General features: G+C 41.2%; 1 protein-coding gene across 1 annotated transcript in view; it reads right to left on the minus strand.

Annotated features, from left to right (window-relative positions):
• Positions 1–8254: 8254 nt before the first annotated feature.
• LOC124594932 (glutathione S-transferase omega-1-like) overlaps positions 8255–26256 on the minus strand; it is a 102682-nt gene continuing 84680 nt past the window's right edge. Inside the window, exon 5 of the mRNA XM_047133435.1 lies at positions 8255–8443. Within this exon, the coding sequence (XP_046989391.1) occupies positions 8321–8443 (123 nt within the window). The 3' untranslated portion in view covers positions 8255–8320. The remainder of the gene's footprint in view (positions 8444–26256) is intronic.

The following is a 26256-nucleotide window of genomic DNA, read 5'->3' on the forward strand; positions in this document are numbered from 1 at the left end:
ACTGAACAATAAGGTTTCTTTTTAAGAACAAGAAATAGTAAACAGCAGGAAACATGATGAACTGCAGAAAGACTTAGACCTATATCAAGATAATTACGTGAAGTTTTGTTCAGTACACTTCCAAAGAAATAAGTTTAAGAATTCAACACACAAAATAGTAAACTGGTACGGAATGCAGTACCTACATTATTTAACGTACCAGATAATCGACCACAACTGTAGTTAAAGAGAAAGCTACGACACCTGCATAATAATAAAATGATAAAAACAATAAAACTGTTTCCCGACTCAAAACAAACCAGATCCGCAAATGTTGATACATCAGATCCACAAAGGTCAGAATTTTTCTTTACTACAGTCTTTGGAAAAAAAGTAATTATATTAAACAAATATTCCTGAAATTGAATGTCGAGCGAAGAGCAACAATGAACAAATATTTATGTTTCGTTTCGTATCAAAGAAAGTGCCGGTAAAATTTTAGTTATAGCAGCGGCGGCCTTGTGGACTGATGTTGGCAACGGTCGTTGAATGCTGCTAATTCACGACGACCAATCGCTATACAGATGTAGGCAGTCAGTCCAATCAGATTTTACCCGGTAATAGCTAATTTATCTCCTTAATAAACACAATTATTTTGATTACGTCGTTCAGGACTTCCAGTTCCACGACGATGGACAAACACTGATAGGTGATTTAAATTCAGAACTTGCCCAGTGAGCAAATTCTAATACGTATGTCGATCATGCAAGTAGATGGAGCTCCTGATATTGTACCATCAACGGGCAAAACTCTCGTTAAGTTCTTGACTGAAATGTTCGTTAATGTCATGTAAGTATAACGAAGCGTCACATGCATGAACTCAGTCTGCGCAGCGGAATGCTCACAGTGTTTTAGTGTAAGACACGGTAAATTTGCTATGAAAAATTATGTCCTTAATGTTGTATGGCCAAACAGTCAGCCTGTACGGAAATCGCCTCTGGAAACCGAACTGCACAAGATGACGAGAATAGTTGTGTGTTTTGAATCAGCAAAAGAAGCAATACTATTCCCGTTATATAGTTGCATGTAGTTTTGTCACGATACTGAAGTAATTATTTTGTCGTAATCGGGGACACATCGGAAAAAAGACAGTGAAACGTTTGCGACAGGCAACATTAAAATCAACAAGACCCTATAAATTCATTGTCAAGATATCAATACTGTTCGAAAACCCACACATACAGGATGAGGAGAATGGTCTTTGGCGTTGATCTTGAAATAAATAATTAATGCTGTTCCTTTTCAATGATTGACAGGTTCTTGTACACACCCTTGTCTACTAAGTAAATTAATTATCCTCGTAAAGCGAACATTTCAGTACAAAACTTTTTTGTTAATATGAGGAGATTGATATGAAAAAGGTGCAAATTCCCCTGAAAAATTAGTTACAAGAAACAAAATACAAAGAAACATCAAACTTTATTCAAGACTATCTTCCGTACGGCAAGTATAAATTCACTAAATACAGTTTTGGAATCTGAGTGACTTATCACGCCGCGCTCCATATTGATAAACAATGTAGTGCATTCGTATGTAGACCATGGGTAACATAGACTGAATGTGACATCATTGCACTGAAACCAACATCTAAGTCACATGATCTCGGGACAGGACGTCGAGTTCATGTTATTACGCACTGTCTGGAGTTGACAGTTTCTCTCATTTATAGCTGAAGTCAAATATTGATTTTAACAAGAAAACAATTTGCCTTATTTCTATCACACATGTAATAGTGCAGTTAACCTGATTTCTCCGAAGTTCCCAATATTAACGCAGTGATTATTGTTTTTGAGAGTTTGTAGGTTAAACACACTGACAGTTCTGTTTACAAGCAACAAAATTACAGTTCTTCAGTGGAAATCTGGAAATTTCTGGTAAGGTCATATGGGACCAAACTGCTAAGGTCATCGGTCTCTAAGCTTACACACTAACTTACTTAATCTAAAACTAACTTAAGCTAAGGACGACACACACACCCATACCCGAGGGAGGACTCGAACTTCCGACGGGGACAACCGCGCGGACCGCTACAAGACGCCCTAGACCGCGCGGCAGTTCTTCAGTGAATACTTTTTTTTTGTTGCACTGTCAATCTTTTAGTCCAACATTTCCACAGGAGTGGAACACAATATCAGATTGGCAGGCAACTCTATTTTTCTGACGATTCGTCAACAAAATATGTGAAATGTTTTGTTATGCTGTTATAAGAAATGAAATCCATTAATAACTATAAGGTCCGGTTTTTATTCAAAATAAAGATATGTATTTTACGACTCTTGCTACTTAGTGATGCCGGTATGTTAAAACAAGTACGAGTTCCCACGTTACGTTAAACGAATCTCCTGAGGGAACTGAACTGGTTCACTCAACAGGAAGAGATTTTATACGTATAATTAACAGTCTACATTCATCTTTAATAATGTTTGACTCTGTCAGAAGCAGATCTGCACTACGAAGGACTTTTGTACTGGCATAAAGTCACTCAAGACCTGCTGGAAGTGTTTTTAATGCTGTGATAAGTGAAAAAGATAACCATTGCTTTATTATCAGGATTTTAGGAGCAACTACGTTAACTGCACTACTACATGTGTAATTGTAGTACTACAGTTCGTTGAATTGTCGAAATCAATGCTTGAGTTTAGCGATAAATGAGAAAAACTGTAACTGTCAGTTCCATTTTACACAGCACGTAATGGCAAGACCTCGGCTTTCTGCCCGAGTCACGTGACTTAGATGGTGGTTTCAAGCCTTAACGCAGCAGAGATAAGGACATGCGCGGTGTATGTTTATATGGCCTATGCCTTCGTATATTTCGACAAAACAAAACAGCGAATGTCTAGATACCGTGTACCATCACCCGATTGGCTAACATCAACCTCACGTAATTCCCATCATTAAACGGTCGCCGTCAACATCAGCACACTACGCCGCCGCTGTTATAAGTAAAACTTAACCGAAAATGCTCATCATAAGAAAAGTCAGCAACAAAAGTCTATGCTTCTTATGGATGAAACACTTCGTTTATATTCTCTTGGTCTGAATGCGGTAAGTCACAATTATATGCAACTTCGATAGCATTTCTTCATGCAAACATTGCGTCATTTCATTTACGAGTTTCGGCTCTGCATTTGTTTTATGATTATTCAGGTCTCTCGATATTTTACTAATTCTTGCGACCCAAAAATACAATAATTATTTCGTAAAGTACGTAGAAAAAGCATTGAAATTAAACAGTCTTGTGGCAAATGACGAATGGCTTTCTTGCCCATAAGCCCTACAGACTTCAGCGTTCCGACGGTAACACAGTTTTACAGCACTGAGTGTCGCGATTGTCTATGTTGCACTGTGACAGTGTCCCTTCGATGTGGACATTATTTCCTTCCCTATCGTTGACCATTCCGAGCAGGTTCTCCATCTCCAGTGACGTCGTTGTCGACAGTACGTTAGAGCCTAATCGTCTTTCCTTCTAACTGGGTGGCCGGCCGCGGTGGTCTAGCGGTTCTAGGCGCTCAGTCCGGAACCGCGCGACTGCTACGGTCGCAGGTTCGAATCCTGCCTCGGGCATGGATGTATGTGATGTCCTTAGGTTAGTTAGGTTTAACTAGTTCTAAGTTATAGGGGACTAATGACCTCAGAAGTTGAGTCCCATAGTGCTCAGTGCCATTTGAACCATTTTTTTCTAACTGGGTGACTATTTCTAAATAAATTCTGCCTTAGTAAAGTAATCTGCACATTAACCCCAGTTCACTTCTGAAACACTCAAATTTTAAATCAAATTAGCTTGGCGAGCATTGGAATCCCACCACTCATATGAATATTGGACGTGGAACTAAATTTCCCACGGAATGCAAAACGTGGTAGATCGCTAAACCCTTTAACTATTTCCTTCATTACACGACAGAGACGTGAATACAGGGGATAGAAAATATGTTCATGTCAGACTCACATCTCGAGAACAAACCGTGCAGCTTCCAACATCAGTATATATGTTGCTAAGGGTACGTGATTAGGCGTTATGTTGGACGACTTACCGGGCCGCGGCGCATGATGTCAATAAGATGCTGGCGCCTGTCAGCTGCGCTGAGACACCATGCCCTCGGGTCTGTGCACGCATCGTAGGTCATCAGCTGCCCGGCCATCCGGCCTCGCCACGCCGTCGGGTCCGGGTCGCCCGTGCGCAGGAACGAGCGCCAACCTCTCTCCACAAACGCCATATCGTTCCATACACACACCCAATAATTTGCAACTTACTCCAGCGAAAGTCAGCACGACAATGACGCCAAACAAGCGAAGTGTTAATACAAATGTTGGCAAGGGAACACCAAACCAAAGAGATTATTTCAGTTATGGTAGTTTCGGTATGTATTAACTGAGACACAAACATAAAACAAGCGTACGAAGCATTCGCTAGCTGGTGCGCCACTTTATTTTATTCATTTGTTCTTTTATAGGAATGCTGAAAGCCGAATTAGGAATGAAACTTTCGTTTTCTGGTAAAACTTAAACAGGCTATCTGAAAACGATTACACGACATGGAAATATGTTTCAGAGGTGTATGCGATACAAAAACGCAGACAAGCAGTATCGGTTTATCAAATACAACACGTAATAAAAATTGTCATGCCCTAAGCCAAAATCATTTTTTTAAGAAAAATATGTTCAAATGGGTATAGCAGTAGGCGACTTGTGTTGTTGATTGATTACATAATATGGTGGACTCACTGACAGAACGCTACTATGCCGTTGCCTGTATGGATATACCGTACACGGGAGCTAATGAAAATCTGTGAGACATAATGTAACAGCGCGAAAGAAGCGCCGAAATTGTGTGACAATGATTGGAGATGTCTTTGCTGCGAGAGATCACTTCCGAAATCGCCACTTAAAAACTTATAAGTCCTTCAATTCATCACGTCTCACTGCAAATCATAGTTATTACAGTCTGTCTGAAACAATATCTTAAAAAATGCCAATTAGTTGATATTTTCTGCAACAAGCGCCACATCGACGACGATAGGAATATAGTTCGTAAATTATCCGGAAGAGGCGCCACCACAGCCCAGTCTACCGTTGCACAATTTCCTTCCTTTCCGAGTAACACCACAGTGTAGCCTCGTTTGTATTTTTCTGGAACCCAGCCATGTGAATTAATAGGAATATATGTCAATTAAATTAGATGATTCTGTTTTTCAGACATATTGGCTAAATTTTCTCTCCGTTATTTATGGCAACACTTCTCGTACTTTACGGTACATGACATGTCTAACAGATTACTTCTGTATCGTCTTCCATGGGAGAGTTCTGTTCCTTCAGAACAGATTCGGCTCCTATCCTGTGTGGGGACGTCTAATATTTCGCTCATGAAAAACGTTGGCTAGTTAACCACATCCGAGAAGACATGTCTGTCTTTAGAACGCATTTTGTTAATTTCCGATTCTGTAACTGGTTACCGTGTTTTATTTATTTTTTATAATTTAGTTGCTGCTATAACTGAAATTTAAGTTTTCAGCATAAAAATTACATTTACCATTTCGAAACAATAGACACATACATATATTTTTTTTAATTTCATGATTAAAATTCCAGCTTTCGCTTCATTGTTACCTTCGTTGTAGTATTCATTAACAACCACTAAATACGTATGATGTCGTGCAGTGGTTTTTGCTCTCTTATATTGAAGTGCTTGGTATATGCGCTACCTAACTTTGCATTTTTCGCGTGGTAGTTAGCTCCTTTTCACTTGTATCCGCTAGGTATCAACGAGTTACCAAACAATACTGCTTAAGGCAGTGTTGCACAGTAGTATTTTGCAATTTATAGCAACGGTCTCACAGTTGTTAATAGTGTTCTTTGCTGCTAGTGGATAACAGAGTGAATTCAACTTCGATAACGCACTGCAGTACAAATGGCTAATTGCTGAGATATGAATAAAGCGTACATTGTGTTCGATTCCCGTTCCATCGGTCGTACTCGAAATCCTATTGAGTTGGAAGATCTATTATCACCTTCACGAAACAAACATTAAATCTACAACACTGTAATAGTACTCTTAATGATTGTATTTTTGATAACAAAATTTATAGGAATGATAGAATGAAGAGAAATTAAACACTGCAACTTGATAGCACAGCGAATTTTCAACTACTGGAATACAGATGAATCTTCCAGCCTCTACCATCAGACCAGAGAAAAGAAAAAACTTTATTCATTATATCCAGAGATACCACTCATTATCCTACACTGGCCGGTCAGAATACCACGATCACTGTTTTCCAACGTCAAAAACAACCCGGTGCAAGCTGAAGGTAAGTCATAAGTTTATAAATATTTGTAGCAGATACCTGGGTTTCAAAAACATCATTATCTCGAGTCTGTGTACAGAAAATATGGGCACTTGTTAAATGAAGTCGGTTTGACAGTGAGGTTCTGGTGACTCGCGTCGTTGAAGCAGTGATTGAATGGTCTTGTGCTATCGTCAACACATACAGTCCGGTGGAAACAGTAGCAGACGATGATGAGTGTCCGCAGAAATTTACCCCACAGGAGGGGTGGACACTCTTAAAATAGAGTTAATACAACTGTTTGGTTTATTCAAAAGACTAACAGTCTGAAACAGGAGAAAGCCAGAAAAACTGAGAAAATCTTACTGAGTATCAACAAAAATAACAAGTCTAAGGAGCCTTTAATTAATGTTTCTCAAATGTGAGAAGAAACAAACAAACTTAAAAAAAAATCTTACTCAGTTTCACTGCGATCTGTAACATAGTTCAAAAAATTCACTTCTTTTACTTTCGAGCAGCATACTGGATTTTTTTCATGTCTTCTATTTTTATGCATCGAATAGCATAAAGGAAGTTTTAACAGACGATTGTTGGAAGTACTAGGGAAACTGAGAAAAATCGTTTGTTTGTGAAATGACACTTATACCGTGAATGAATTAATGTTGTGAGGAATAGGTTAATACTTACATGTCCCTTTCTTCTTATTCTGGCTGGGGGTGATGGTGGCTGATCACTGTTGCTCCGCTTCATGGTGATCCTTTCAGTGGAATGTACACTCCTCCACCATAGCTCAGTGGTCACCACAAGTGAATGTCATGCAGAGGCCTCAGGTTCGATTCTTGACCGGGTTGGAGTTTTATCCACCAGGGAACTTTCATCATCACCGACGCGCTAGTCGCCGAAGTGGCGTCAAATAAAAAAGACTCATGAGGTGGCCAACTACCCCAGACAGGGTCACCCCAGATAGGGTCTCCTGGCCAATAGTACCATACAAAATGGTTCAAATGGCTCTCAGCACTATCGGACTAAACATTTATGGTCATCAGTCCCCTAGAACTTAGAACTACTTAAACCTAACTAACCTAAGGACATCACACACATCCATGCCCGAGGCAGGATTCGAACCTGCGACCGTAGCGGTCACGCGGTTCCAGACTGAAGCGCCTAGAACCGCATGGCCACACCGGCCGGCTAATACCATACAATCGTTTCTCTTTTACTACAGTGTACAGGACTGAGTGACGAATCCAACTGATCATTAGCAAGCCTAGAGAAGTGATGGACAGGGAAGAAGAGCAATAACCAACAGAACAATGCCTGTCTGATTTTCCTGTCATTTATAAGTCACCCAATTATCCTGGAACAAGTGATGGATGCGGAGTGAGGAGTGGGAAGGTGGGAAGGGGAATAGGGGAGGAAATCTGACAACAACGCAGAATAGGGTGTTATGTAGTAGAGATCTGATGATAATGCAGCATGATATAATATGCAAGCCGGCCTCGGTGGCTGAGCGGTTCTAGGCGCTTCAGTCCGGAACCACGCGACCACTACGGTCGCAGGTTCGAATCCTTTTATAATATGCAACACAGATCTGGCACCAATGTAGAGTGGAGTAGTAAGCAGTAGATATTTGGTAACAATGTAGTGTGTGAATCAGCCCGGCTACAGTAGCCTGAACACCTTACACGTCTTCTAAAAACTGTAATTTAGTAATATTCCTTTCCTCACGAATTTGACTTCAGCTGGGATGGGCTCTTACCTCTCCAAGCCAATGAAAGGTTTTATTGGTTTACAGTTGAATATCAGAGCAGAGATCAGGCCATGTTTTTAATGTACTCTTTATTGACGACAGTCACAATGGATTGAATTTATTTCGTATATTGCGCATTACACTAATTAAAATATTGTTGCTTTCTATAGTTGCATTTGATGCTCATGCTACAACAGATGCAATTGGAGTATTTTTGCAAAAGGCACGTCCAAACAATGGGCCACGTCTTCTACAGCTTATCCATATCAAGGCTGCCGTCCACATACTTCTTGATGAAGTTGGCGTGTGCTTCTGCAGACATAGCTGACAACTTCACCGCCGGGTCCTGCATCATTGCTGCTCCCCACGCCATCTACAGAGAAAATTTGCAATGTGAACATCCGATGTGTCTGGTCGTAAAGGCTTAGTTATGATCGAGAAATACCATTAAGGAGTAAAAGACAACGAATGAAAACATAAGCAATATATATCTATACCTACAAATACTGTATATGCAACTTTACGTAATTCCGAACTAAGAGCACGTTAACAAGTTCTGCTCAGTGCTCAGTTAAATAAATCAGTATTGTACCATAGGCCACTATTTGAAATACTGGAAGGAATGAAATAGATCTGCAGTATAGATGGATTTCTTACCTCCAATTTTAGAGACAGGTGTTACCACAGCATATTTAAGTCTGTCAGGAAACATGCCACGGGACAATGATTGACGAGAAAGATACCTTAAAAGTAATCCAGTTAAGCCAGCACATGACTTGAATATTCTGCTACAATCATCATTATAGACAGGAGGTTTACTACTTTTTTGTGAGCTGATGGATTTCGTAATTTAATACAGGTTGCGTTTCCAGATCATCATTCAGTTTGGTTGCCAATGATTTCAAACTGTCTCCATTGTGGCCGGAGTTATTTTGTGGGGGCTCAGTTTCATTTGGATCGCTGTTTGATTATTCCTTATTTTAAAATGTTCTCAGTCGTTTTTGACTTATTCTTTGAATGTTTTAATTTCCTTTAGCTGCGTTTCGCAACACTTTTTTTCCTCTGCCAGTTTCGGGTGAAAAATTTCATAATTAGTTGTGGGACATCATGGAATGTTCCCGCTTAGACCCTTGTATGTTCACGATGTTCCAGTAGGTGCGGAGCTACACGTAGCCTTCAAAATGGCATGTATAAAGTAGGTGCATTCCAAGCAGGGAACCGTCGCTGAGTTTTTTCTGGCGGACAACCGAAGCATCGAAGATATTCATAGGCGCCCGCAGACTGTCTAAGGAGACCTGGCAGTGAGCAAAAGCACAGTGAGTCGTTAGGGGATTCGTCGTTCATCATCGTAACAATGTCGAGCACACCAGTCCGATCTCCCGCGTGCAGGGCGGTCGCACACAGCTGTGACACGTGCAGTGTTGCACTTCAGCGTGTTCGTCGCCACAAGAATGCAAGCTACACTACTGGCCATTAAAATTGCTACACCAAGAAGAAAGGCAGATGACAAACGGGTATTCATTGGACAAATATATTATACTAGGGCGACATGTGGTTACATTTACACGCAATTTGGGCGCATAGATCCTGAGAGATCAGTACCCAGAACAACCACCTCTGGCCGTAATAACGGCTTTTATACGCCTGGGCATTGAGTCAAACAGAGCTTGGATGGCGTGTACAGGTACAGCTGCCCATGCAGCTTCAACACGATACCACAGTTCATCAAGATTAGTGACTGGCGTATTGTGACGAGCCAGTTGCACTGCTACCATTGACCAGACGTTTTCAGTTGGTGAGAGATCTGGAGAATGTGCTGGCCAGGGCAGCAGTCGAACATTTTCTGTATCCTGAAAGGCCCGTACAGGACCTGCAACATGCGGTCGTGCATTATCCTGCTGAAATGTAGGGTTTCGCAGGGGTCGAATGAAGGGTAGAGCCACGGGTCGTAACACATCTGAAATGTAACGTCCACTGTTCAAAGTGCCGTCAATGCGAACAAGAGGTGACCGAGACGTGTAAGCAATGACACCCCATACCATCACGTCAGGTGATACGCCAGTGTCGCGATGACGAATACACGCTCCCAATGTGCGTTCACCGCGATGTCGCCAAACACGGATGCGACCATCATGATGCTGTAAACAGAACCTGGATTCATCCGAAAAAATGACGTTTTGCCATTGGTGCACCCAGGTTCGTCGTCGAGTACACCATCGCAGGCACTCCTGTCTGTGATGCAGCGTCAAGGGTAACCTCAGCCATGGTCTCCGTGCTGGTAGTCCATGCTGCTGCAAACGTCGTCGAACTGTTCGTGCAGATGGTTGTTGTCTTGCAAACGTACCCATCTGTTGACTCAGAGATCGAGACGTGGCTTCACGATCCGTTACAGCCATGCGGATAAGATGCCTGTCATCTCGACTGCTAGTGATACGAGGCCGTTGCGATCCACAACGGCGTTCCGTATTACCCTCCTGAACCCACCGATTCCATATTCTGCTAACAGTCGTTAGATGTCGACCAACGCGAGCAGCAATGTCGCGATACGATAAACCGCAATCGCGATAGGCTACAATCCGACCTTTATCAAAGTCGGAAACGTGATGGTACGCATATCTTCTGCTTATACGAGGCATCACAACAACGTTTCGCCAGGGAACGCCGGTCAACTGCTGTTTGTGTAGGAGAAATCGGTTGGAAACTTCCCTCATGTAGCACGTTGTAGGTGTCGCCACCGGCGCCAACCTTGTGTGAATGCTCTGAAAAGCTAATCACTTGTATATCACAGCAACTTATTCCTGTCGTTCAAATTTCGCGTCTGTAGCACGTCATCTTGGTGGTTGAGCAATTTTAATGGCCGGTAGTGTAACTTCTACTTCTCTGTGATAAGGCAAGGCCTCACACAAGTCTGTGCACCTAAGAGGTGGTCACAGAACTTTATTGGATTATTCTTCCTCAGTTCGGATCTCGCACCTTCCGACTTCCACCTGTTTCGGCTAATGAATGATCCACTCCGCGGGAAGCAGTATGTGGATGATGGGAGTTATTGATGCAGAACGACGTTGGCTCATACGTCGACAAACAGAGTTGTACCATGCAGGCACACAGGCCCTCACAGTAAGGTGGCGTAAGGCCGGCGCACTGAACGGAGATTATGCTGAAAAATAGCGTTTTGTTGCCCTATAATATGGTGTATTAGAATCCTGAATATAACCAATCAGCATTACTTATTGAACGCTCCTCGTAGATTTCGGGATTTTACAATACTGGTGGCAATGAATTGTCAACTCTTGACTGCACTTTATACTCTAATTAGACCCACAGCAGTACTTACGTCCAAGGGATTAGCCATTCCTTGTCCTTGTTTCTGTTCAGTTGTTTCAGGAGGAAAAGAAAGCAACATTGCTATAGAATAACATTCAAGAGAGAGTTAAATTGTCTGCTGCTTTATCTGAGCTGTAACATTCTCCCCAACGATCCTCCAATAATTTCTCTCGAAACACTGTGAGGAAGACATTATTATGATTTTACGATACAATACTTTTCTTCTATGATGTAGCTGAACTGATAAGTAGGTTTTATTGTTAACATTTTATTATAATCACAAGGTAAAACGTTCATTATTGCTTTTACAGCTAAATCAAAGCTGGTTGTTGGGTCTGCGCGGGATTAACCGAGCGGTCTTAGGTGTTGCAGTCATGGACTGTGCGGCTGGTCTCGGCGGAGGTCCGAGTCCTCCCTCGGGCATCGGTGTGTGTGTTTGTCCTTAGGATAATTTATGTTAAGTAGTGTGTAAGCTTAGGGACTGATGATCTTACCAGTTAAGTCCCATAAGATTTCACACACATTTGAACATTTTTGTTGGGTCTAAAAACAAACTGTCAGTGGTTGTTGCACTACGTCATTCGACCCCGGCAGGAAATTTTAATGTGGCAAACAATCAAAAGCTAGATACCAACATTTCTAGGTGCCCTGTATCAGTGCTATATGGCGTAAAATCGATACCAAAGTCTACATACAACGTGATTCTCCAGGTAAGTAAATTTATTAAAACTGCTTCTAGCTGTTTTGTAAATTTTACTACCTGTTAGTGACCTGTACAATGTCAGTAAACCAAGCTTCTGTGGTTCCTAATCCACTATCGTGGCACAAGCCACATTACCTGTATCCATCAAGATGAATCCGTTCAGTTTCTACGATTTCCATGTGTTGTTCCGATATGCACAACACAGCTTCTGAAATTCGATATAACTTTTTATGATTTTATATGGATATGAGAAGTTCGTCTTTTTTACCAATGAGGCTCCTGACGTTTTGATGGGAGACGTAAATGTGTTTTCATTAAAGTCCATTACTTGCTCTAAGCTACGGTACCGGTAGATTTTAACGCCGATTCCAGATATGGCAGAATCTGTCTATGTAGCTGGAATAATCTGAGTGATCAACCACCATAGTTAGTTGAAGTTCCTCTTTAACAGTTTTCTAGAGACCTGTCGATACCGGGACTGATTTAGGGTGCCACAAACACTGTGTGAAAGGGGACCGAGTGCAGACAAAAGCACCTGGTCGATATCAATGGGATGAGGGTCACCCTTCTTCCACCTCTTACCACTGAGGAGAGGAAGGAGGAGGAAGAGGGGTCTGCACTCGTCCCTTCATACACTGTTTATGGCACCCTAAATCAATTCCGGTATCGTCAGGTGTGTAGAAAATTATTAAAGAAGTGGCTGAAACGTCAGCGAATTAGGTCACGTCCCACTTCCCCCTCTATCCCTCCACTGCCCCACACATCTCTCTCTCTCTCTGTCTCTCTCTCTCTGTCTCTCTCACCTCCCCTCCCCCTCCCCCGCCTCCCCAGCACCCAACAAGATATCGGTAGCTGGCAATCAAAGATGACGAATCTACCGAACGTGCGGGAAGTTGCATTGAAGTAACTACGCAGGTGGATGGACGAGGAGGAAAATTTTATTATCTATTTAAAGAATTTGGCATTTTTATTTATTTAAACAATTACACTGCTTCCTTCTCCTCCACGAAAAAGCGTATACGGCTGGTGCTACAACAGCCCATCTTTATTTACCTTTGACCCTTTCCAACGCAGTGGCCAATTTCCACCCAGGCTGTATCAAGTTCCAGTGGAATCATGTATATATCTCAGGAGCAGACACATCAGCAACAACTGCCATCACCAGAGGAGAGGGTGGGGGGGCGGGGATTCTGCACACACACACACACACACACACATATATATATATATATATATATATATATATATATATATATATATATATATATATATATATATATATTCGACAGTTGGTCGATTTAGCTATTCGTTTCAGAATGTCTTCATTCTGCTGTATATCGGTACGTACAACTGGTGACAGAATTCGCGAGCCCCTTCGCCTCGTCGTTATACTGAAGTGCACAGCTTTGCTAACTGTTAATAATGCATAGCATGTAATGATACGGAGTGCTACCAACATATTGTGTGTCGATATGAAGTCGAAAAACCATCAGAAAGTTGTCAGACTGTTTTAGATAATGTGGGAGGCTATACTTCTGCTGATTTATCTCTTATGTGCTGTGTTCAATAAACTGACGAAAAAACGCTAATTGGTATGCAGTGTGCAAACTCAAATGAATGACGACTTATCATGACAACGTTACGAAATTGTAACGAAATAGCTGGATAAAACCAACTTTTGGCTTTGAAACCATCTACGCCTACCTTCGGCCACTGTCATAGTGAAGTAGCGTTACAGAACCATCAAAAAATATGTGGATGCATCAGTTATGTTAGATATATAACGAAATCCAGTTAACAAATCATTCAGTGCCACAATTAAGCCAATACAGTTGACAGAAGCAGAAAAAGCATGCACTGACAAGTGTGCAATTAAACAACTTTGTCACCTTAAGATCTACCGAGTACAGAATCAAGGTAGCGAGAAAACGTATGGAGGAGAAGATGTCCTGGCATTCGCTACTACTTGTCGATCCACCTGCTAGTGGCTCTCTCACAGAAGACGTAAAAATCTTGTTTTTAGGGGGATTAAAACCGAGTACTAACGTACTCTTCCGCCCGAAGGCCGAACACTTTACCTATAATCTAGCACAACGCCACCTTGTTGTTCCAGTGATGGCTAAGAGAGAGAATCCACAACGTAAGTGGCGAAGTAAGCTGCAGTTTCTGTTAAAATGAGTTTCCTGGGTTCAAAAGCATGAATTTGCTGCTTCTATATCATCCCTTAAATGAGAATAATTCAGAATATTTAATCTAAGTGACAATAAAATATCGAGTGGACTTACCAGGGTAATTTTGAACCAAATCAGTAACTGAATCGAGGGCCACATAGTCGCGAAAGCTATTCTGCGTAGTTGCCAATTCTCCTTTAGACTAGTGACGACAGAATTCGTATAGACCTACTCAGCCGATATGAATATTCAGCTAGATAGCACGAGGGAAGCTCGCCCTGCGAAGACGCGGTGTCGACGTCTGTCACCGCACTGACTGGGAGCAGAAATACCTAGTATAGGCAAGTGACTTTTATTCGCATTTCTGTAAATATGATTTGGGTTTAACGCGTAGTTATGAATGATATCCAGATGCACCGACTGCAAATCGAACATCGTAAATAAGAGTAGCGAAAATTATTTAGGCGGTTTTCCTCTTCTGTGGCTGTCGTAGGGATTTTTGCCTTCTGCTTTAAGCAAACTGCAAATTACAAAACTCATTGACTGGCAAATATTCGATTTTTAAGCATCACCAGACGCTATTGACATTATATGTATTTAATATTATATATTTGAAACAGCTTTTGAATTGAATGCTTGCACTGGCATCACTTTTAGTACATAACACTAATGAAAAGACTACACAGCACTGCTTGTGGATGTTCACGTTTTGTAAACAAATATCATATGCTGCAAATAAAATATAGTTTCAGATGACTAAAGAAATTCGTCTAGTGCCAGCCAGCTGAATGCTGACGTCAGATGAGCGTAAGTATTCTGCCTGTCGCTAGTCTAAAGAAGAATTGACAACATTGCAGAAAATGTTTCGCGACTGTGTGACCGTCGATTCACTTCCTGATTTTATTCAGAATTTAGCTAATAAATTCACTTGATATTTTCTTGTCATTTAGACTAAATATTCTGACTTATTTTCACTTAAGGGATGACATAAAGGTAGCAAATTTGTGGTTTCGAGCCCAGGAAGCTCGTTCCAACAGAACCTGCAGTTTACTTCGCCATTTACGTTGCGAATTCTCTCTCTTAGCCATCATTGGAACAACAAGGGAGCGCCTTTTGACGCAGTTGTGCGATAGCAGTAAGGTGTTCGCACTTCGGGTTTTCGGTTTTCTAGCTTTCGGTTTTAGTCTTGCTGAAGATAAAATTTTTACCTCTTCTGTGAGAAAGCCACTAGCAGCCAGATCGGCCATCACTTAATAAATCTTATTACAACTTAATACAGCTTCTCCTACACAAGTTTTGTCGCTACCTTAATTCTGTACCCCGTAGATGTAAAGGTGCAATACTTGCTGAAATGCACACTTGTTAGTGTCTGCTTTTTCTCCTTCTGTCAACTGTGTTGACTTAATTGTGGCACTGAATGATTTGCTAAATGGATTTCGTTCTGTATCCGTCCCAACTGCTACATTCGCATACTTCTGTGGTAGTCCTGTAGCGCTACTTCAGTATGACTGTGGACTGAAGGTAGACATTCATGGCTTCAAAACCGAAAGTGCGTATTGTTCAGCTAATTCGTGGCAGTTTCGGGTACTTTGTTTTATTAAAGCGGACTTTTGGTTCAAATGGTTCAAATGGCTCTGAGCACTATGAGACTCAACTGCTGAGGCCATTAGTTCCCTAGAACTTAGAACTAGTTAAACCTAACTAACCTAAGGACATCACAAACATCCATGCCCGAGGCAGGATTCGAACCTGCGACCGTAGCGGCCTCGCGGCTCCAGACTGCAGCGCCTTTAACCGCACGGCCACTTCGGCCGGCAAAGCGGACTTTTTCACGTAGCGTTATCATAACCATTTGTAATTCATTTGTATGTGTACAGTGCATACTAAATAGCTTTTTTTCGTTGGCTTATTGAACGCAACAGGTAAACGTAAGACATAAACAATTCGGCAGCAATATAGTCTCCTACATGTAGACAATATATTGGCAGCACTTCGTCTCCTTGCGCGTTATGCTCTGTTAGCAGATACTAAAGCTATGCAGCGCAGGATAACTATGAGGCGAGGGGTCTGGCGATTTCTATCAGCGACTGTACCATTTGACACATAGGGGTGGAACGTGTGGCTGGTGGCCTGACCCCAGATGGAGTCTGTGAAATTGTAGTCGAGATTAGGAACAATGAGAAGCATATGAAATAAACGGGAGGCCTTCACGATGATCACAATGCTTCGATGGGAGTGGCTACTTTCGTGTTTCATCAGAGCGTAGAGGAAGTGACAACACGACTCAAATGCTTCAGTGCTGCCTTGCAGAGGACCACTGACAAGATTTACATCTACATCACTACCCTGCAGTTCACAATTAAGTGCCTGGCAGAGGGCACATTGAATCACCTTCAAGCTATTTCTCTACCGTTCTCCTCCTGAACAGAGTGCAGTAAAGACAATCCATGCATGCTATGATTTTTATTATTTTATTATTATGATCATTTTTTCCTATGTAGATCAGCGCCAACAAAATATTTTCACACTCTGTGCAGAGAGCTGGTGATTTAAATTTCATAAGAAGATCGTGTCGCAACGAAAAATGCATTTATTTTAACGGTGTCACCCCAATTCATGTATCATATCTGTGGCACTCTCTCCACCATTTCGCGATAGTACAAAACTAGCTGCCCTTCGTTGAACTCTTTCGATGTCCTCCATCAGTCTTCCTATATGTGGATCCCATTTAATATCCTAGAAGAGGGCGCACGAGTGTAGCGTGAGCAGTCTGTTTAATGGACCTGCTGCATTTTCTTAGTCTTCTGGCAATAAGTCGCAGTCTTTGTTTTGCTTGTCCCACAACATCATCTGTGTCAACGCTCCGATTTAAGGTATTCGTTATTGTTATCCGTAAGTATTTAGTTGAGTTTACAGCCTTTAGATTTGTAAGATTATCGTGAAATCGAAATTTAGCGGATACCTTTTAGTACTCATGTGTATTTAGAGTCAATTTCCACTTTTCGCACAGATGCATATTGTCCAAATAATTTTGCAATTGGTTTTGATCATCTGATGACTTTACAAGTAGGTAATCGACAGCATCATCTGGAAATAATCCAAGAGGGCTGCTCAAATTGTCTCCTAAATCGTTTGTGTGGACCAGGAACTGCAGAGGTCCTAAAACACTTCACTGGGGTACGTCAGATATTACTTCTGTTTTACTCGATTAACTTCCCGTCAGTTACAAGGAACTGTGACCATTCTGACAGGAAATCACGTATCCAGTCACATAACTCAAACGGTATTCCATACGTAAGGTAAGCAATTTGATTAGAAGTCGCAGTGTCAAAAGCCCTCTGGAAATCTGAAAATATGGAATCAGTTTGCCATCCCCTGTCGATAGCACTGAGTACTTCGTGGGAATAGGGAGCTAGTTATCTTTCATAAGAACGTTATTTTATGAACCTGTGTTGGCTGTGTGTCAATAAATCGTTTCACTCGAGGTAATTCACAATGTTCGAGTAGAGAATATGTTCCCAGACCCTACTGCAGATCGTTAGATTGCTCCTATTTCCTTTATTAGATATTGGTCTCACTTGTGCAACTTTCCAGTCTTTAGGTGCTGATCTCTCGACAAGCGAGTGGTTGTATGTGATTAATAAGTATGAAGCTTTTGTGTCACCATACTTTGGCATACAATCTGGGCCAGAGGCCATGTCTTTATTAAGTGATTTAAGCAGCTTCGCAGCACTGAAGATATCTGCTTCTAAGTTACTCACGTTGGCAGTTGTTCTTGCTTCTAGTTCTGGAATATTTATTTCGCCTCTTTGGTGGAGAGATTTTGGAAAAACCATGTTTAATAACTCTGCTTTAGTGGCACCTTTGTTATCAAGCAGCGAAAGTATGCCGCTGGTGTACTTTACGTACGACCAGAATCTCTTAGGATTTTCTGCCAGATTTTGAGACAGAGCTTCCTTGTGTAACCTATTCAATCTTCTGTAGAACTTCGCCAAGCTTGAGGGTTCTGCGTTCTTTTAAATTTGGCACGATATTCTGACCTGTTTTGTGTACCACGGGGGATCAGTGCTATCTCTCATTAATTTATTTGGTATATATCTCTCAACTGTTGTCGATACTATTTCTTTGAATTTAAACCGCATATGGTGTACGCTTAATTAGTCAGACTGGAAGGAGTGGAGATTGTCTCTTAGGAAGGCGTCAAGCGAATTCTTATCTGCCTTAAAAAAATGTATTTTGGGTTTGTTTTTGGTGGGTTTGAATGTCACAGCATTCACTCTCGCTACAACAGCGCTGTGGTCACTTATACCTGTAACCGTCATGATGCTCCCTATTTGCTCAATATTATTTGTTGCAAAGAGATCAAGAATGTTTTCGTAAACATTTAAACTTCGAGTAATCTCCTGAACTAATTGTTCAAAATAATCATACAGTACGACTTCGGATGACGTTTTATGCGTACCACCGACTTTGAACATGTATTTCCGCCGATTTATCTAGGCTGAATTGAAGTCACCACCAACTACAAGTGTGCAATTGGGTTACCTGTTTAAAATGAGATTCAAATTTTCTTTGAACTGTTCAGCAACTGCTGCATCATGTGAGTCTAGTGATCGCTAAAAGGAACCATTTATTAATTTATTCCGGTTGTCAACTGTAACCTCTACCAATACTAACTCAAGGAAATATCTACTTCACATTGACTACAAGGTAAACTACTTTTGAAAGGAATAAGCACTCCACCACCAATTGTATTTAATCTGTCCTTTCTGAACACAGTTAGGCTCTTCGTAAAAATTTACTCTGAACTTATTTCCGGCTTTAACTCGTTTTCCGTACGTATAACGATTTGAGCTTCGTTGGTTTCTATCAGCACTTGGAGGTCTGATTCTTTCCCAACACAGCTGCGACGATTTACCGCTGCATTATCGGTTGTTACCAAGTCACCTTCCTATTTTTGCCCTGCACCCTCTTAGAGTGATGCCATTTCTGTAATTTCCCGAGACCCTCTGACATAAAAAAAAAAAAAGAAAAAAAAACGCCCAGTCCCCTCCACACGGCCCCCTTTATCCGTGTAGCCGCTTTCAGTGTGTAACTGACCCCTGAACTATTAAGCGGAATCCTAACCCCACCACCCTATGGCACAAGTAGAGGAACGTCCTGCCTACATGGTCGCAGAACCGTCTGAGCTTTTGATTCAGACCCACCTCTCGGCTTTGTACCAAAGAACCGTAGTCAGTTCTGTTGGCGATGCTGCAAGTGGTGAGCTCCACCTTTATTTCACAAGCAAGACGGGCCAACTTTACCACTTCAACTAGCCGAAACCAGAGATAATCTCTTCCAATCCAAAGCGACACAAATTCTGACATGAGCCACCAACTGCAGTTGGCTGCACCCTTTGCTCTTCATGGCATCTGCAAGCACGCTTTCCACATCTGGAATGACCCCTCTTGATATGCACAGAGTGTACACTGGATTTCTTCCCACTACTTGGCATCCATATGCCTGAGGGGCCCAATCAAAAACCTAAGACTGGAGCTCCCACTCACCACTAATGTCACTCTCTGTGAATGCTTGGACCTTGCGGGCCGAGAGGCTACCTCTGGAACAGGGCAAGCGACTGCATCTGGCTCGAGGTCTTCTTCAGCCACAGACAGCGGCCGAAACCGTCAGATGGACTGGGGAGATCTATGACGCTATAATAGCCTCCAATGAGAACTTCTGAAGCAACAGATCACTTCTCTGCATGAGAAGGAGCAATGCCAAGAGCTCTGCTGTATGCAGTAGGAGGTAATGAGTCGCTGGCTGGGGCTCTGCAGGCTGCCAGTTCATTTCCAATCAGCAGCAGATATTTGTTACTTAGTATTTATTAAATCTGGAAGGTTGTAATGTTTGCATATTTCGGAATATTAAGTACTTGTGTAAGAGGTCAATGATTAAGGAATTTGTTGCTAGCGCACTCGAGCAGATGTAATTTCGGTGGATTGCTCACGCGCTGCCTGCGATATGTAAGCTATAAGAGAATCTCAGACAACAGTGTTGTCAGCAGTAGGAACTGTGCAGCAGTGGTAGTGGTAGTAGCGAGGAATCTGGTGTATCGAGTTGGCTGGGCCAGTCGTGTGGAGCGATGGCGGTGCCTGAGCGTTGTAGTATAAGGTAAAAGCAGCCTCGCGCATATGTAGTATTGTTATATAGGTCCCATGTAAATGGTTTTAAAAAATTTCTTAATAATAATCTTTCTTATAAAAATTAAGTTTTGACAATCATTCAACTCAATTTAAGGATTTTACTACTTTCTCCAATCCATGGTCATCCTGATTATTGTAAAGACAAATCAGTTGTTTCATTTTATACATGACAAATCTATTCTCCAGCATTGCACTGAGCTGTGCCAGAAAAATTTCTTATAGGAACAGATATATATGCGTTATCCGGCGACCTTATCGAGGTAAGAATTTTCAATTTATTCAGTATGATCTTTCAGGGCCATGACGCAGCACTGCCGACGTCCAAAATTTACCAGTTTAAATTCACAGTCAATTATTGAAAGGTTATAGGTGAGCCACAATGTTATTGACAGATTAGTCACATTTTATTATTGGTAAGTTACGGAACTTATCTGTTGGTAGGTTAGGCATTTTTACTTTGGGGAGGTTACACTTGGCGACCGGCCAGGATCGTATTTTTGTGAATTTCTGAGAAGTAGTCAGTTATATATCAGCTCTTATTTACCAAATGTTAAATGTAGTTTGCATCTGGCTCAACGCATTTACTTATTTGTCACTCTTCCTTTCACAGATCATCGGCAATCTATTGCTCTTTGTTGTTATTGTATTTGTTCCATTTTGCTTTGTCTTTGATTTTGTGCCTACTTTTGAGTTGTGAAAATGCTGCGTAAAACTGCTAACAGTACATCGAGATCCGTAATGAGTGAAAAAGCTGACTTGAATAATTTGACTGATAATACCAGCGACACTCAGTGCTATAATGATAATCCTCCAATTATAGTTCAGTGCGTGCCGAGCACCAGTAATGATTTTATTTCAAATGATGAACAAACAAATTCAGTCTTGTCCACACTTAATTTAACGACAATTGATGACGCGGCACGTTCCGTTACAATGAACGCTGCCCAGTTTGACACACCTGATTTGCAAAATTTACACAGTGATCAGTTAAATGTTACTAACGAAAATGAACAATGTAGTCAAAATACGTCAGATTTATTTGATTCCGATGTAGTGACCCACACTGCACATCCGATTAGCAAACCTTTTCGTGAATCATACAATGACCAAATGGTTACATAAAACGTGACACATGCAGATACACCATCACACAGCACAGAAAATAGAGTCGCTAATTTTGGCATGGATCAAGTTATGGCATTATTGCTACAACTTAATGAAAATCTCAAACATTTGAATGAAAAATATGACAGGTCCATTAAACAAACTAATGAGAACTTAAAACAAGTTAAGGAAAACCTCTATTGAACAGCTTACTGAACATGCCATTAAAGCAGACGTTAAGAAATTAAACAAAACCACATATAAAATGCAAAAAAAAATTAATGCTTGTGATACTAAAAACGACGATCAGTTAAAAGCACTGACTGAAAAATTTGATGAATTGGCCAGTCGTATTGACGTTATCTAAAATAATAATGACAGCAAATCAGACGATACGTCACCAATTTCTTTCAATCAAACACCCGAATTCCAAAATTTACAGCATACGATCAGTGAGATAGCTTCGTCCAGTAATACATTACGTAGAAAACTGTCATCCTTACAGCAAGAAATGATAAATGTTTCAGCCTTTAACACGTCACAGCATACGCCACTTTCTGCACATTTGTCACACTCACACAGCCAGTGTAACTTAGGCAATTTACAGAGAGTACGTGTCTTAGATTCTGATCAGTCACAGACAAACAGATTGTTACACAAACCTGAACCTGCTCAGTCATGTAGAGACGACAATTTTGATTATAAGCACTTCCTATCCATGAGAAAATGTAAGGTATTTAAGAATGACAGAACACAGATTCACCCTTTGGACTGGATACAACAATTTACTTTTGCATTTCCACCGGCATTGCCTGTAATGCAGAAACTAAAATTTATTTGCAGCGTGTAAGTGACCCCAGGGGATTCATTACCCTTCAGTGAATATGTGCCACAGCGTGCACAGGGCCCCGAGCCATGGTAGTGCTATTTCATCTGTAGTTTTCTGCACTGCTGCCTTCTCTTTTACTATCCTTTATGTCTATCAAAACAGCTCTTCAACTATCAATCTATCTAGGATTAGAAATGAGTAAAGAAAACCTGATACGACAAGTTTTATCTGAAAGTGACAGTTTTCATTAGACACTCCCGAAATGACAAGAAATACCACCACAATTTTAATTACAGACAAAATTTTAATCATCAGTATGTACAAAATTTTCAGCAATCGCAGACACATTTTGGCAACAATAGAGGGTTTTCACCACAACAGCAACAAAACCAGCCGGTTACCATACCTAACCAACAATGTGGTTTTCAAGGTCAACCAAGCTTTAATGTTTCGCTGCCTACACGTATAGCGTCGGCTCCGCCAAATAGTAACGCACAGCAACAAGGAAATCACTGCGTGCAGAAGACACATCATTTCAATTCCTATCGCAACGCGCCGTATAGTAATGACTATCATGACAGACGTAAAACTAATGAGCACAGTTTTCATCGTACATTTAATAACAGTCGGTCTTACCAGCAGCAGAATCAACCACAACAGATTATTATGAATGAACCAGACAGTCGGTATCATCCCGAACCTAATACGTCAGGAAGAAATAACAGAACAGTACAAATAGTTGAAATGCCACAGCATCCTCCCGAAAATAACAGCACGTCAGAAAGAATTTGACTAGATACAGTGCAGAATGAATCTTCCAGCAACGCAAGCAATGCTTTTGACACAGAGAATCTTGTTCACGAAAATGTTATTACTTTTGACGACATCCGAGACACTCTTTTACATGAAAATCCAGTTATACAAAAAAAAACATTTCCCACACTGTCATAGAAGTAAAGATTAGATCTTCCACATTTTCAGCAGTAATCGATTCTGGATCACCTATGTCAGTTATAAATGAAGAAACTTTCAAGGAATGTAACAAAGAGAATACGTATCCTACGTTACCATTAAAAAAACTAAAGTAAAAGGTGCAGTATCTGGTAAGGGAGTAGATGTAAAATTACAGACACACTTATCATTTTGTATTGCAGGTCATACGTTCCACTCAAATTTTTGTATTGTTCCCTTATTGACAACAGACGTTATTTTAGGTACGAATTTTTTGGTACAACACGACGCAAAGTGTAACCTCCCCACAGTAAAAAACACAATTATAACCTCCCAACAGTAAAATTATAATTAATTGTATCACTCACATTTAGTGTAACCTCCCAACAGAAAAATTCCGTAACCTATCAATAGTAAGTTCCGTAACTTACCAATAATAAAATGTGACTAATCTGTCAATAACATTGTCGCTCACCTATAACCCTTCAATAATTGACTGTGAATTTAAACTGGTAAATTTTGGACATCAGCAGTGCTGCGTCATGGCCCTGAAAGATCATACTGAATTAATTGAAAATTCTTACTTCGATAAGGTCGCCGGATAATGCATATATATCTGCTCCTATAAGAAATTTTTCTGGCACAGCTCAGTGCAATGTTGGCCAATAGATTTGTCATGTATAAAAAGAAACAACTGATTTGTCCTTACAATAATCAGGTTGGTTGGTTGTTTCGGGGAAGGAGACCAGACAGCGAGGTCGTCGGTCTCATCGGATTAGGGAAGGACAGGGAAGGACGTTGGCCGTGCCCTTTGAAAGGAACCATCCCGGCATTTGCCTGGAGCGATTTAGGGAAATCACGGGAACCTAAATCAGAATGGCCGGACGCGACAATAATCAGGATTACCATGGATTGGAGAAATTAGTAAAATCCTTAAATTGAGTTGAATTATTGTCAAAAGTTAATTTTTATAAGAAATATTACTATTAAGAAATTTCTTTTTTAAAACCATTTACATGGGACTTGATATAACAATACTACATATGCGCGAGGCTGCTTTTACCTTATACTACAACGCTCAGGCACCGCCATCGCTCCACACGACCGGCTCAGCCAACTCGATACACCAGACTCCTCGCTACTACCAGTACAACTGCTGCACAGTTCCTACTGCTGACAACACTGTTATCTGGTCTGAGATTCTCTTATAGCTTACATATCGCAGGCAACGCGTGAGCAACCCACCGACATTACATCTGCTCGAGTGCGCTAGTAACAAATTCCTTAATCATTGACCTCTTGTATTGATAGTAGTTGGAGAAGTTCTTTTCTGACTGTATGCTGGTCCCGATTTGCGCATCTGAGCAGCTGCAAGGCAGCCCAGGGACAGCGTGAGACTCTAAACATCACTTCCCCTCTCACAGGGGGGGGGGGGGGGGGGGGGGGGGCAGGCCGTAAGAGAGTTATTGGTCATGCATGTGTGAATGTGTGTGTGTGTGTGTGTGTGAGTGAGTGTGTGTGTGTGTGTATGTGTGTGTGTGTGTGTGTGTGTGGGTCAGATGCCTTTCCCTTCGAACAACGCTATCTTGTCTACCTCTAGAAGCTTTTATTCGGTGTCTGCTGTCTGAGGTGGTGTGGAAGGGCAGGTTACTGTGGACACACCAGACCGTATCAGGGCATTTAAACAGGTAGACAAATTATTTCTCCCGTATATACTCATAATTTTCTTCTTATGTAGTATATAAAGTTAAACATAAATTGTATGAAAAATTATGTGTTGTTTTGGTTACTTCCTCATTACCGGTTTTAACAGAAAACAGAAAAGGTGTATTTATGGCTTAGGCCGGTGTTACACTATCAAATTTCTTTGTCCAAAATCTCTGTCTAATATCTTTGTCAAATGGCCTCGCTGTAGATTTGAACAAAGAAGTCGCTTGTCTTCTGTTCACTGCATTGTGACATGATACCACGTGGAGCGCCAGTATCGCTGCAGATTTCTGTCATCTGTAGTGTTTTTATAAACATTGCCAGTAAATACAATTGGTGTGTACCGACAACTACAAAATTAATAGAAGTATGAAGCTGATGAGGTGGTTTACAACGTGAGGCACCATGAATACCAAAATAGATTAAGAAGATTGGATACCTGACCTAACCTAACTCTCTCCTGTAGCAAGGAATCGGAGTGTTACAGTGGGCCGGTCTTCTGCAGATGTAGCAGTTCTAGAGTGAGTAATGTGCTTTGTGATATGATGATACACTTCACTGAGCACATACAGAAATGTATGCTCATCCATTCTCAAGTAACTGATGTACGACTTGACGTCCTTCACTATATGCTCACGTAACAAGTTTTGTTGAATGCTTTTATCGTGTCGTGGTAAAACCCACGGCTTCACCCAGGTATGTTTCCTTTTTTTCCCCGCTTCTCTCCCGCTTGTGCACACAGTGCAATTGTGGTACATGCAACTGCTGCGGTTAATAACAAGATGTTGTGGTCAGCCAGCCGCGAGCGATTAGCCGAGCGATCTTGGGCGCTGCAGTCATGGACTGGTCCCGGCGGAGGTTCGAGACCTCCCTTGGGCATGGGTGTGTGTGTGTGTGTGTGTGTGTGTGTTTGTCGTTATGATTATTTAGGTTAAGTAGTGTGTAAGCTTAGGGACTGATGACCATAGGAGTTAAGTCCCATAAGATTCCACACACATTTGGACACTTTTTTGTTGTTGTCAGCCATCTTGAACTTTGACGAAAAATATGATGACAGTGTAATACCCCTTTTTAGCACCACGTCAAAGATCTTTGTCAAATATATTTGACGAATATTTGATCACAACTTTGATCAAATCTTTGACAAAGAAATCTGACAGTGTAATACCGGCCTTAGCGGCTAATGTTTAGAATACTAATACTGAATCT

The sequence above is a fragment of the Schistocerca americana genome, chromosome 1 (genome assembly GCF_021461395.2).
Source record: "Schistocerca americana isolate TAMUIC-IGC-003095 chromosome 1, iqSchAmer2.1, whole genome shotgun sequence".
NCBI lineage: Eukaryota > Metazoa > Arthropoda > Insecta > Orthoptera > Acrididae > Schistocerca > Schistocerca americana.